This window comes from Setaria italica, chromosome II (genome assembly GCF_000263155.2).
Source record: "Setaria italica strain Yugu1 chromosome II, Setaria_italica_v2.0, whole genome shotgun sequence".
Taxonomy (NCBI): Eukaryota; Viridiplantae; Streptophyta; class Magnoliopsida; order Poales; family Poaceae; genus Setaria; species Setaria italica.
Window position 1 is genome coordinate 6,897,194 of NC_028451.1, and position 14,092 is coordinate 6,911,285.

Sequence of the window (14,092 nt, forward strand, 5' to 3'; positions counted from 1 at the left end):
CAAACTCCCTGGATGAATCGGCCTCAACAACCAACTGAGATTGCAATCTTGTAAACCATGCAGGGGGTGCTTCCCTGCCTATATAAACAAAGGTACGCGGCCTCTACGGAGGTGAGAATGCTTCCCTAATTATCCTGGTTGCTTACATGGTGTTAGAGCCACCTCCCACAAATACATCTAGCCATCATCCATCAAAATCTCCCTACGCAATGGCGAGCTCATTGTTTGCTGCTGCTGCTACGCCACTACTACGCCAAACCATCACCGAGAAGCTCTGCAGGACGAATTTCCCCCTATGGAAAGCCCAAGTCCTGCCCGTGCTACGAGCAGCACAGCTGCAGGGCTATCTGGATGGCACCAACATCGCCCCCTTGCTGAGATCGACAACAAGATTGGAGAGAAGCCAACGAAGGTGCCTAACCCGGAGTACATTGCCTGGTGTGCTCTGGAGTAGCAAGTGCTGGGATTCCTAATGACATCTTTGTCATGGGAAGTCATGGCACAGGTCACCACATTAGCGCCCCCCGTGCGGTATACACTGCATTGGAGCAGATGTATGAGTCTGCCTCACGGGCACAGGCGGTAAACACTAGAATCGCCCTTGCCACGACTCAAAAAGGTAACATGTCAATTGTTGAATATGTTGGCAAGATGAGATCACTTGCAGATGACATGGTTGCTACCAGAAAGCCCATTGGAGATGAAGAATTGGTCTCCTACATCCTGGCCGGTCTTGACATCGAGTTCAATCCCCTGGTGTCGGCCATTGTTGCATGGGTCAAGCCAATCACTGTGGGGGAACTATTCTCTCCGCTTCTTAGCTTTGAGTATAGGATGGATCTGCTGCACGGTGGATCACAAGGATCTGCCAACTTTGCTAGGCGAGGCCGTGGTGGTGGCAACTACCGTGGACACGGAGGAGGCCGTGGTTGTTTTGGAGGCCGCAATCGCAGCTCATCATCAGGCGCGTCAGGAGGACGTGGCACTGGAGGCCATGGAGGCACCAGCACCGACAAAATTCAGTGTCAAGTCTATGACAAATATGGGCACATCGCTATTGAATGCTGGTACAGATTCGATGAGGATTATGTGCCAAGCTAGAAGAGAGCGTCTGCAGAAACACATAGCTATGGCGTGGACACAAATTGGTACACTGACACTGGAGCAACAGATCACATCACAGGAGAGTTTGAGAAGCTCACTGTGAGAGACAAGTACAAGGGGAAGGATCAAATCCACACCGCAAGTGGTGCAGGTATGAATATTAGTCACATTGGTCATGCTATTATTAAAACCCTAGTCGTCACTTGCATCTTAACCGTGTTCTTCATGTGCCTGCTGCTGACAAAAACTTAATCTCTGTTCACCGTCTTGCATCAGATAATCACGCTTTCCTTGAATTTCACCCAAATTACTTTGTTGTTAAGGATCAGGCAACGAAGAGGATCCTGTTGAAAGGCAGATGTAGAAACAGTCTCTACCCCATCCCGCCGGCCACCTCAAGGAGAAAAGCTTTTGGCGCCTTCAAATCCTCCGGAAAGGTGGCACAGTCACCTAGGCCATCCATTGTTTCAGATTGTTCAGAAAGTCATTAGCAGCAATAATCTTTCTTGTTAAGTAGATTCCAATAAATACTCTATCTATGATGCATGTCAACAGGCTAAGAGTCATCAACTTCCTTATTCAGTGTCCACTAGTGCTTCATCTAAGCCACTAGAGCTTATTTTTTCAAATGTATGGGGTCTTGCCTCTGATTCATTAGGAAGAAATAAATACTATGTCAGCTTCACTAATGATTATAGTAAATTTACTTGTATCTACTTGCTTCGGTTTAAATCTGTGGTCTTCCAAAAATTCCAAAAAAATCTCTTCAATAGTAAAATTATTTCTGTTCAAACAGACTAGGGAGGCGAGTATCAAAAACTTAGCTCGTTATTTACAAAAATTGGGGTTACTCATCTTGTATCCTGTCCACATGCCCATCAACAGAATGGAGCAGCAGAGCGCAAACATCGGCATATTGTTGAAGTAGGGTTGTCTTTACTTGCTCATGCATCCATGCCCCTTAAATTTTGGGATGAAACTTTTACCACCGCAGCCTATCTTATCAACCGCACTCCCCCCAAAATTCTGAATTTTTCTACCCCTTTTGAATACCTTTTCCATAAGAAACCAGATTACACCTTTCTCAAGGTTTTTGGGTGTACATGTTGGCCTAACCTTAGGCCGTATAATTCTCATAAACTCGCCTTCCGTTTGAAGCGCTGTGTTTTTCTAGGATACAGCCTGTCTCATAAAGGCTACAAGTGTTTGGATGTGGCCACTAGACGTGTTTATATCTCACGATATGTCATATTTGATGAATCTATTTTCCCCTTTCAAGAACTTCACGCTAATGCTGGAGCACGCCTACGAGCAAAAATTAATCTCCTTCCTGACCTTTTTCCTTCCACACTGCACATGGATCATAGGGGGATAATAATCTAGCTGATCACACGTTGACTAGTGTTCAAAATTCTGCATCTAATGCATCTGTTGCGGAAGAAAATGGTGATCTTATGCAGGAGATACAGACCGGTGGGAGCGGCACGCGACACGAGGATGATTTGCCTACTGCTCCAGGCACTACTTCAGGTGGATCTGCGTCGGAGTCCAGTTCCCCTGCGCGTGCGCTTGACGGACCTGGCCTGGATTCCAAGCCAGGCCTCTCCCACATCGCCACGATAGAGCCTATCAGCGTCCCTGTGCAGGAGATCGATGGGGCTGGACCGACTGGCGCCACACACTTGCCCGTGGTTCGCCGCTCAAGCACCAATGGAGATTCTGCTCCTGGCAGGGCTTCAGGGATTGGATCCTCTGTGGCTCAGCTCTCTACTGATGAATCAATGCATGCTGATGGAGTTCCTGGATACACAGTTTTGCAGCCGCCTGTGACAGAGCAAAGTCGCCCGCGTACATGACTTCAAGCTAGAACGAGGAAGGTTAAACAATACAAAGATGGCACTGTGAGGTATGGATATGGTTGTCTAGCTGCTAATGGTGAACCCCAAGATTTATCTGAAGCTCTTACTAATAGTAATTGGAAGCTAGCTATGGATGAGGAATATAATGCTTTGCAAACTAATAAAACTTGGCACTTGGTTCCACCAGTAAAGGGCAGAAATCTCATAGATTGTAAGTGGGTATATAAGATCAAAAGAAAATCTGATGGCAATATAGACATATATAAAGCTCGCTTGGTAGCAAAAGGCTTCAAATAAGGGTATGGAATAGATTATGAAGATACTTTCAGTCATGTTGTTAAGGCAGCCACTATCAGAGTTGTTCTGTCTATAGCAGTATCCAGAGGATGGTGTCTCAGGCAGCTAGATGTAAAGAATGCATTTTTGCATGGTGTTCTTGAGGAGGATGTGTATATGAGACAACCACCATGGTATGAAGACAAGAATGTGCCTCATTATGTTTGCAAGTTGGATAAAGCGATATATGGTCTGAAACAAGCCCCTAGAGTATGGTATTCCAGGTTAAGTGAGAAATTACAGCAACTTGGTTTTAATCCCTCTAAGGCCGACACTTCATTGTTCTTCTTTAACAAGGGAGATATTACCATCTTTTTGCTAATTTTGTTGATGATATAATTGTAGCTAGCTCTTCCCAGAATGCAGTAACAGCACTTTTGAAGGACCTCAAGTCTGATTTTGCACTAAAGGACTTGGGAACTCTTCATTACTTCATTGGAATAGAAGTGAAACAGGTATGCAATGGTATTCATATGTCACAAAGCAAATATGCATCTGATATCCTCAAGCGTGTTGGAATATCACATTGTAAACCTGGCAATACACCGCTATCCACTTCTGAGAAGCTGACGCTAGAAGAAGGAGAACCACTCGATCATGAAGATGCAACACGTTACAGGAGTACTGTTGGTGCGCTACAATATGTGACCTTGACTCGTCCGGACTTGGCCTTTGCAGTAAACAAGGTTTGTCAGTTTTTGCATTCTCCCACAATAACTCATGGTCTGCAGTGAAAAGGATACTGAGATATCTGAAATTTACAATAGATGTTGGAATAAAAATAAGAAAATCTCCCTCTATGCTTGTAAGCGCATTCTTTGATGCAGACTAGGCAGGTGATGTTGATAACATGAGATCAACTGGGGGTTTTGTTGTGTATCTCGGAAATAATCTAGTATCATGGAGTGCAAGAAAACAAGCCACAGTGTCTAGATCTAGTACAGAGGCTGAATACAAGGCATTAGCAAATGCAATAGCAGAAGTGATGTGGATTCAAACTTTGCTCAAGGAACTAGGTGTCTCCGCTCCTCCAGCAGCTAGACTATGGTGTGATAACATTGGGGTTACTTATTTGACAGCAAATCCTATCTTTCATGCTCGTACAAAGCATATCGAGGTTAATTTTCACTTCGTCAGGGAACATGTTGCTCAGAGATTGTTAGAGGTCCGGATTATTTCTACCCATGACCAAGTTGCCGATGAATTTACCAAGGATCTCACATGTAAGAAGCTAGAACAATTTAGATACAATCTTAACTTAGGAAAGTTATGATTGAGGGGGGCTGTAGATAAACATGTATCAGTTGTAACCTATTTGGATTGTGGCCAAATTCATCCAGGACTCCTTGTAGATAGCGGATAGAGTTGTTGTAACAAACTCCCTGGATGAATCGTCCTCAACAACCAAGTGAGATTGCAATCTTGTAAACCACGTAGGGGTGCTTCCCTGCCTATATAAACAAAGGTACGCAGCCTCTACGGAGGTGAGAACGCTTCCGTAATTATCCTAGTTGCTTACAATGTTTCCATCTATATTTAAGGATGGGATGGCTCAGTTTTTAGGGATGGGATGGTTCCATCCCACTTTAGAACCTTAGGCCTACTGTCATCCTCACGTCCTAAGTGGGATGCCTATATTCCATCAATTTTATGGGATGAGCTCATCCAGCATCATGGAAATATTTTCATGTGAGAGCCACTTCATCCCACTTTATCTAATAACCAAACACTTGAAGAAATAGGATGAGATGATTTTATCCCACCACATCCCATGAACCAAACAACCCATAGTGTCAATTTCCATTCCACGAAGAATTTTCTGTTGATTCACCTGTATTCCTGAAGCTCCACTCTATTTCTCAACAGAGTAAATTCTGGTCTGATGTTCGAACCATATGCATGTTCTGATGGTCTACTCAGTGTGTATAACAAAGGACTTTTGACAATTCATTGTTATGGTAATTCCAGTCTGTTATGCAGGATGCAATTGAAGAATGCAGAAAGCTCTGTGGTCGACATGGTTACTTGAACAGCAGTGGGCTTCCTGAACTGTTTGCCGTCTATGTTCCTGCTTGCACTTATGAAGGAGACAATGTTGTTCTGCTTTTGCAGGTTTGTATGGTTCTGATGATACTAATCAACAATCATACTTTTGGCTACTGTTATTGGTTGACTATGTGTGATATGACATTGTATTCCATAGAAGCTGTTTTTGCTTTTCCTGGGTCAATTGTATATTAATAGGCAGCCTTTGTTGGTACCTGCAGGTTGCAAGGATTCTAATGAAGACTGTATCTCAATTGGCCTCTGGAAAACCACCTGTTGGTACAATGGCTTACATGGGCAAAGTACAATATCTGATGCAATGCAAATGTGCTGTCAACATAGGTACTCATTTAGCTAGGCTGGCTTGTCATATTATCTCATTCTTAAGTATATTTGATATTTGTTCCAGGCCTCTCAAGGATGCATTGATGATGGTAATAATTCATGTTTGATGACTCTCAACAGCCGAAGATTGGCTTAACCCTGTTGCCATACAAGAGGCATTTGAAGCTAGGGCTCTCAGAATGGCGGTAAACTGTGCCCAGAACATAGGCCAAGCGGCAAGCCAACAAGAAGGTGGTGTTTACATAAGCCAATATCACATTCATTTTTTACTGAATTGTAGTTGCTAAATTCTCTTTGGGAATCAACTGTACTAATGATGATCGTGTGCCTTGCAGGTTTCTATGAGCGGTCCCCAGATTTGCTTGAGGCTGCAGTAACTCACATCCAGTTGATCATTGTAACGTAGATGCGCCTTGCATGAGGGGGTGGGGGGGGGGGGCGGGCGGGGGGGGGGGAATCACCAATGGCTGCCTCTTGTCTGTCAGTCATCGCAGCGAGCCAGCGAAGTAGCGAACGACGCAACTCCGCCGCATCCGGAAAAGGCCCTATCGGTCGGTGAGGGGTCAAACCGTCTCTTGCGGCGTCTCTCTACTAGCCGGTCGCCGGCCACCCGGGACACGCTTTGTCGCGGTGGCCCGGCGTACGGGTTGTACCTCGGCACCTCGCCGTCGGGCGCGACCATCCACAGAGGTATGCCCGCTCGTGGGCCTGCCTGCTCTGCCCACGTAGACATTGTAGGTAGGGTGTTTGTTGCAATGCCTGTGGCATGCGATTGTTCCCCTTAGGGCTTAGAGCACGCCGTAGCGGATAGTTACATCTTACAAGGATGGATGGATGAACTGAATAATCAGCAATGTTTGCAAATGACTCCTACTATACTAGTAGTATCGATTTTGAAGATTTACGGATGTAACGATTCCGTATGTAGCTAGTCACAGACATCGGCGTTCATGTTCTCTTGGCCTCTTGGGCAACAATAATTCAGCCCATTTTGTTATTTCCTTCTCTACCACTAATCAGACTTGGCCCATCAGTTGTCTTCCTGCCTGTCCAATTGACTAGAGACAGCTTTTTTTAACTGTCCATTACCAGCGCTGGCTGATTAATTTAGTCAAGACGTTGAACTACAGCTGTACAAAGTGAACTATCTATGTTCTTTCTCCATGATGAGTCCAGAAACGTCATTGTCTTGCACCAACCGCGTTCTCAACTGAAGAAGCTAAATCTAGAGAAGGAAGAGGTTACGTGGTATGATACGATGATTATGGCCATGTGCTGTACAATTTCGTTATTGAGCTCTACTGTCATCTTGAATCTGGTAATGTGTCCGTTCTTCAAATTTGTTGCGTTTTCACTTAGCTTCATACGGAAACAACATTTTTCTATTAGAATTCACAATTTCTTCGCTGCAAATAGATAAATTCTTAAAGCATCGGTTGCAACTGAAAGGTTAATCTAGCTTTTCGTAACATGTAACTGCATTAGATACTAACTAATGTAACTTACAAATTAAATCATAGGATGACATTCTTAATCGAACTAGTAGCTACTAGCTAGTAACCACAAGCTTGTATGTTCTTTTTTCTTGAGGTTGCATGGAAGCTTTATTATGGTATCATGTGCTCCTTACCATGCAAATCCTATCATATTATCATATACTATATACATGCCGAATTTATCAGCGTATTGATTGAGCAAGTCGGGAGGCTAAAATCGACATCACCATCGATCATGGACTAGTTAATCTTCCCGTTCAACAAGCAAAACATAAACAAACTCGGTTCAAATAAAAGCGCGAAGGCTTCGTCGCGCAGCAGCCCGTGCAAATGAGGTGAAAGGGACCCACACCCACGACCACGAGCCGCTAGTGCTACCGGCCCCTTTGTCTTCTTCTCCCTCGTCGTCCTTCCTCGTCCTCTATAAGGGCTGGTGGAAATGGCTTGTCCAACCGTGAAGACAACGGGTTTTCAGGCTCTCTAGCTATAGCCACTTTGCATCAACGAGCTCATTGCCTTTCTTTGCAACTAATAACTGAGCTAGCAATGGGGAAGCAGCCGTGCTGAGACAAGGTGGCGGGCCATGGACGGCGGAGGAGGACCAGAAGCTCGTCAGCTTCCTCGTCAACAACGGCCAGTGCTGCTGGGGCGCCGTGCCCAAGCTCGCAGGATTGCTGCGGTGCGGGAAGAGCTGCCGGCTGCGGTGGACCAACTACTTGTGGCCGGACCTGAAGCGCGGGCTGCTGTCGCCGGAGGAGGAGAAGACGGTGATCAACCTGCACGCGGAGCTCGGCAACCGGTGGTCCAAGATCGCATCGCAGCTGCCGGGGAGGACGGACAACGACATCAAGAACACTGGAACACACACATCAAGAAGAAGCTCAGGAAGATGGGCATCGACCCCGCCACCCACAAGCCCCTCCAGCCCGCTCCTCCACAGCCAAATGAGGAAGAGAAGGTCGCCGCCGCATCAGCCATCGTGTCAGGGGTTGAACTCGGGAACGAGGCGTTCTCCATTAGTGAGGTGCCCATGGTGCACCTCCTTGCCGACGTCGTCCTGCCATACGACCTCGTCGCCGGTGCACCACCGGCCAGTAACAGTGGCATCGACACAGCTTATTCGCCGGAGCCTTCCTCCTCGTCGTCGTCCTGCTCTGGCTCTGCAACAGCGTCGAGCTGTGCCAGCACTGTGGTCGACGGAGAGTGCCTGGATTGGCTGGAGTGGGCAGAGTCGATGTTGCTGGACGACGTGGTCACGGGGCCGACGCCGTGGACGTTCGAGGACCCCTTCGTCACTTACCAGAGGATCGCGCTTTTCGATCACCAGGAGACATGGTGACCACGGGAACATGCCATTGGTAAAGCCAAGGTGTTCGATCACCAGGAGTTTTGTAGTTCCAACTTCCAAGAGCGACGTCATTGGTTCAACTTTGTCCTTGAGTCACCCATGCCATTGTCGTCCCTGATCTATCCCTCATCGTGCCATACTGCCATGGGCCATGGCTAGATCCAGCTACCCTTTAGACTTCTCCAAATTTCTCTTGATTTTCTTTTCCTTTTGAAGAGCAAGTCTGAGATAGAACATGTACAAATTTTGTAGATAACTTTAGAATTTAAAGTACAAAGTTTTGGAAATTTATTAGATTTTTTAAATTTTTTATTCATGGGTACAAAGTTTTAAATTTCCAGCGCGTGCCCGTGGGCCGTGGCCATCTGTTTGGAGCACCCATGCGCGAACCAGTTGCCCGGTTGCCCCGTTCAAATCCCAGACGCTGTCGTCAGCCGTTCGCCGACCGCAGCTCCGTTGCAAGGGGCTGTTCGACGCCGTCGAGCACGGCCACCAGGTTGCCAAGGTACGGAGGAAGACACGTGTGCGACCTTCCCCTTTTCGTCTTGCTCGGCCAGTTGAGCCTGTGGGGCCGTGGGTTTTCTGGTGCGTTGGCAGGTGAGGGTTCTCCCCCCACGCAGCGTAGGTGTTTGTGGTAATGCCTGGTGCTGCGAACCTGCGATCATTTCGCTTAGAGCTTTAGAGCCAGCAAATGAATAATCAGCATTGCTGTCTCATGTGGCCCTGAATGGTATGTGCTGCAAATATTATAAGATGACACTAGTTGAAATGGAGAAATTTGCTGTATTCATATGACACCCATCTTCAGGGGGGTGGAAGAGGTCTCTCTGAAGCTGCCTGGGTTGAGTTAATACTTTCCATTGTTTCCTGTCAACAGAAAAGGATTTTCCACCGCAGTAGACATCGCCTTTCTCAAATCTCAAGCCCAGCACATGTACAACTTGACTTCGGAGATGCGTGATGGTCTGCTTCCGCATTGCATGGTTTCCGTTTGAATGAGAAGGATCAAGGATGCCAACTCATGCCATCACGAACTAAAAATGAAAAAGTCATTCAGTCACCAGCAATAGCAGCACAGCATGCTCGTGGGTAAGCTAAATTAAGGATGGCAGCGGATCAGGTTCGAGGTGGATATTCGTGGGTTTCGGGTCCGCGGGTTTCGGTTTTGGTTCCTAGTTTTCGCCTACGGATTTGCGGGTTCGGATACCCGAAATACTACGAGTTTGGCACGGATTCTTAAATTCACCTGTGGAGCTCCATCGAGGTCCCGAAACATTCATCCCACTATAATCCCACTTAGCAACTCTAGGTATATAAGCCTGAAATTCTTGCTTCATCTTCATCCAGATCCAGTCCGCCCGTACGGCCGCACTCTCGTCCCCCAAGCACCCCGCACGGCGGCCGCACGCTCGCACGACCGCATCCAGTCCGCCTAGCGCCCGCACGGCCACCTCCAGCCTGCACGGCCGCATCAATATTTTAGTAGTGAGCTATTTTCTCTATTATTATTTCATAGGATAAAAATGATTCCACAATAATTGATGAACGATGAACTCATCAAGCGAAGATGAATTCCCCAAGTTGCCTACCTATTTGATCAAAAAAAATTATTTGTAGTAACATTCATGTTCTGTTATTTGTTCGCAGTACAGTCTATGTGAATTGTACTAAACTTGGGTTGCTTCTCCAATTCTACCTTTGTGGTGTTGCTTTTTTTGTTGAATAATCTCTGAAATCTAGACACTGTCTTTGCTGTATTGCTGTATGTTGTCTTGTTAATTTATTGCAATATTCTCGGATTTCGGTTAATCCGTCGAGTTTCAGGAATCCACGGGTTTCAGTTTTGGGGATGAATTTTCACCCGAATCGGTGTTCAGGGAGGATTCAGATTTTAGGTTCGAGTTTCGGTGTTCGGAGCGGATTCAGATTTTAGGTTCGAGTTTCAGTTTTAGGTACCCAGACACTCCACCCGATCCGAACCCGCCGCATTGCCATCCTTAAGCACAACCACCTCTTTAAGTTGGCAACCTCAAGATAGGATTTCTCTGATTTTCCTTTTGTATTTTTTTCCCAGAAGAAACCCTCTCAAGATAGACCAACGACTTGCCTAGTTCAAGAACCAGCCAGATTACATACGAAGATTACATACGAGACATTCTCCACTTGAAGTTTCAGGCAGCACCACTGCAAGCCAGCAGCACTGTACTTTGATGCTTCAAGATTCAACATCTGGGTGATAAAACAGCGCATAATCGGGGTACTAATTACCGAATATATACAGCGAATTAAACGCTACTGGATTTCATGCTCTGATGCACCGATGACCGGAGATTCTATCTTTTATGTAGCTCGGTTCATCACCCAAAGCAGCAATCTCACTCGGCATTCAGTGGTAAAAAGAGGAGGCTCAGCTGTTCTTGGCCTCCTGCAGCATCTCCACCACCTTCTTCATCCTGGGCCGCTTGGCTGGGGCGTGCTCCGTGCACAGCATTGCAACCTTGAGCACTGCAAGCATCTGCCTGCGCCATGCGAACGACACGGTGCTCAGCCGGGGGTCCATGATCTGCTCCGGCGTCTCACCCCTCGCCGGTGCTGTGTGCACCCACTTGACAAGGTCCACGCCCTCTCCGAACTCTTCCTCCACCGGCAGCTTGGATGTCAGGATCTCTAACAGGACCACGCCGTAGCTGTACACATTGCCTGGCACTGTCACCTGCATTGTGTAGGCATACTCTGCAAGAAACCAATTGCAAAGGCAAACAAATGTTCGTGATTGTAGACATATATACAAGAAATTATAGTGCAGTTACCGAATGTTGAAAAAGTTCAGACCTGGAGGTATGTAACCAAAGGAGCCCGCAACCGCACTGATACTAGCAGTGCCCTTTGAAGGGTCCAACAGCTTGGATATCTCAACTTCTCCGAGAAGCGCATTGTAATGCGAGTCAAGGTAGATGTTCCCTGAAGAGATGTCTAGGTGAATGGTGGCAACCTGATGGAGGAACGCCAGCCCTTCAGCAACATCAATGGCAATCGACAGCAGCCTCGGCCAGTCAGGTTTCTGCTTCTCTCCATCAGAATTCCAGTCATTGTGGATCAACTGAAGCAGGGTGCCATTTGGCATATGGTGGTGCAGCAGCAGCGCACAGTCATCGTAGATGACATACCCGATGGGGCGCACCAGGTTCTTGTGGTTAATGTGCGCAAGGCGCTCGAGCTCTCGGATCATCTTTGTTTGATGGTCGATGACCGCGCGGTCAACTGACTTCAGCTTCTTGACACACACAACCATGCCAGAGGGCATGACAGCCTTGTAGGTTGTGCTGAATGTTCCATTGCCCAGTTCATTAGCGTCTTTGTATGTCGCCTTTACGCAGCTCTGGAAATCGATGGCCTGCTGCAAGCTCTCGATGAACACAGTTGAGGCCACAACCTGCGGTGCTGCCACCACCACCTCCCCTGCCTCAGCCTTCTTTGCCTCTGCCTCCTTTTCCTGCCTCTCACGCCACATGAACAATGCCACCACCAATGACACAATTGAGAAGATGAGCACACAGGAGCCAACAACTGCCAAAGCTACTCTGTAAGATATCCTCCTGTGGTCCATTCCATAATTGGAACCATAAATCGATGCACAGTCCACATCCAGTGGATCGCCGCACAGCTTGGCATTGCCGGAGAAGCTGGAGGCTGCACTCTTCTGGAACGGTCCGAAAGCAGGTATGGCGCCACTGAGCCTGTTGTTTGACAAATTGACCTCAATCAAGCTCAGCATCCCTCTCATATCACCTGGGATCTGGCCTGATATCTCATTGCTCGACAAGTCCAGCGTGACGAGCTTATCGAGCCGCCCGAGCTCGCGGGGCAGCGTCCCGACAAGGTGATTGAAGCTAAGGTTCAGTGCAATCTGCAGACTCTTCACCTTGCCTATCTCAGCTGGTATGCCACCACCCAGGTTGTTGCTGCTGAGCTGCAGCGCAAGCAGACGGGTGCAGCTCCCAATTCCCGGTGGAATGCCGCCGGAGAACCCATTGTGATCTAGCAGAAGGAACTGCATCCTTGATCCGTTGCAGATGTCCTCCGGCAAGTCACCATGGAAAGAGTTGTAGCTCAAGTCCAGCTTGCTCAGGTTCCGGCACCGCAGGATTGCTTTCGGGAACTCGCCGCCGAGGCCGTTACCGGACACGATGAGCTCCTGCAGGTTCCTGAGCTCGCCGAGAACGTCCGGCACCTCGCCGGCGAGGCGGTTGTAGGCCAAATTGAGCAGCGTGAGGTTGGCGCAGCGCGCGAACTGCGCCGGGATCCCGCCGGAGAGGTCGTTGGTGTTGGCCTCGAAGTAGGTGAGGCTGGTGGCGTCGCCAATCGACGGCGGGATGGCGCCGGAGAGGCGGTTGTCGCCGATGCGGACGTTGGAGAGGCCGCGGCAGCGGCCGATGGCGTCAGGGATGGTGCCGTTGAGGCGGTTGAGGGTGAGGATGAGGACCTGCAGGTTGCCGAGCTGGAAGAGGCTGCCGGGGATGCTCCCCTCGAGGGCGTTGGAGTGGAGGTTGAGCACCTGGAGCTCCGACGATAGGCCGAGCCCGGGGGGGATCGGGCCGGAGAGCGAGTTCTCGTAGGCGGACAGCACGCGAAGCGCGGGGAGCCCGGCGAGCCACCCGGGGAGCGCGCCGGTGAGGTTGTTGCCGGAAATCTGCAGCTCCTGGAGCGCCCTGAGGCCCCTGAGCTCGTCGGGGATGGTGCCGGAGAGCGCGTTGTTGGAGAGGTTGAGGAAGCGGAGGCCCGACGCCCCCGCGAGGGCCGCCGGGACGGGCCCCGTGAGCGCGTTCATGGAGAGGTCGAGGAACTCGAGGCGGGGAAGCGCGCCGAGCGCCGTGGGAACGCCGCCGCGGAGCGAGTTGGCGGAGAGGTCGAGGCGCGCGAGCGCCGGGAGCGCGCCGGCGGCGGAGAAGTCCCCCCGGAGCCCCCGGCGCGGCAGCTCGATCGCGGTGACCGCGCCGCCGGTGGCCGCGCAGGTGACGCCGCGCCACGCGCAGTGGTCCGCGCCGGGGCCCCAGCCCGGCGGCGCCAGGTCCCGCCGCAGCGCCTGCATTGCCGCGCCATCCCCGTCGCCGGCTCCGTCCACGGGGCCCGGCGCCGCGAGGCACGCCGAGAGGAGGGCCAAGAAGAGGAGGAATCTGCGGCGGGGGAAGGAGGAGGAGGAGGAGGGAGGCATTTGGAGCCGGGGCGGGAGGTTCTTGGCCCGGGGGGCGAGGTGGTGGTGGTGCCCAGGGAAGGCCTCGCGTGTGGGTGCGGCTGCTTTTCTTGTGTGGTTTAGGGGGAGGAGAGAGAGGGGAGGGAGCACGGCGACAGGGGCCGTGGCTGCTGCTGCCGCTCGCTGCCCACTCGCACTCCGTCAGGGGGAGAGAGAGGGAGTGTGTTTTAGAGAGAGAGAGAGTGGGGGAGAGAGAGGAAAGGGGAAAGGTGGTTGGACGGAGCAGACGAAGGCGGTCTTGTGCTCAGTGCATTTGGGTTGAATTCTACAGTGAGCGAGATAAAAATGGCAATGGGTACCCTACCAA

General features: G+C 49.6%; 1 protein-coding gene and 1 pseudogene across 1 annotated transcript; one reads left to right on the forward strand and one right to left on the reverse strand.

The window, feature by feature from the left end:
• Positions 1 to 7,732: 7,732 nt before the first annotated feature.
• On the forward strand, positions 7,733 to 8,525 carry LOC101755763 (annotated as a pseudogene).
• Positions 8,526 to 10,548: 2,023 nt separating this feature from the next.
• On the reverse strand, positions 10,549 to 13,927 carry LOC101757231 (leucine-rich repeat receptor-like tyrosine-protein kinase PXC3). The gene is made up of 2 exons (XM_004955737.4): positions 11,367 to 13,927; positions 10,549 to 11,267 (listed from the first exon to the last, which is right to left on the reverse strand). Exons 1-2 carry the CDS (start codon positions 13,744 to 13,746, stop codon positions 10,942 to 10,944), a joined length of 2,706 nt encoding a protein of 901 aa, XP_004955794.1. The 5' UTR covers positions 13,747 to 13,927; the 3' UTR covers positions 10,549 to 10,941.
• Between the last annotated feature and the right edge of the window lie 165 nt (positions 13,928 to 14,092).

Bases quoted from the DNA above. Each gene is read 5' to 3' on its own strand.
- LOC101757231 (XM_004955737.4), bottom strand. From the start codon at position 13,746: ATGCCTCCCTCCTCCTCCTCCTCCTTCCCCCGCCGCAGATTCCTCCTC. The intron at 11,268-11,366 runs GTCTGAACTTTT...GGTTTCTTGCAG, and splicing joins CTTTGGTTACATACCTCCAG to AGTATGCCTACACAATGCAG.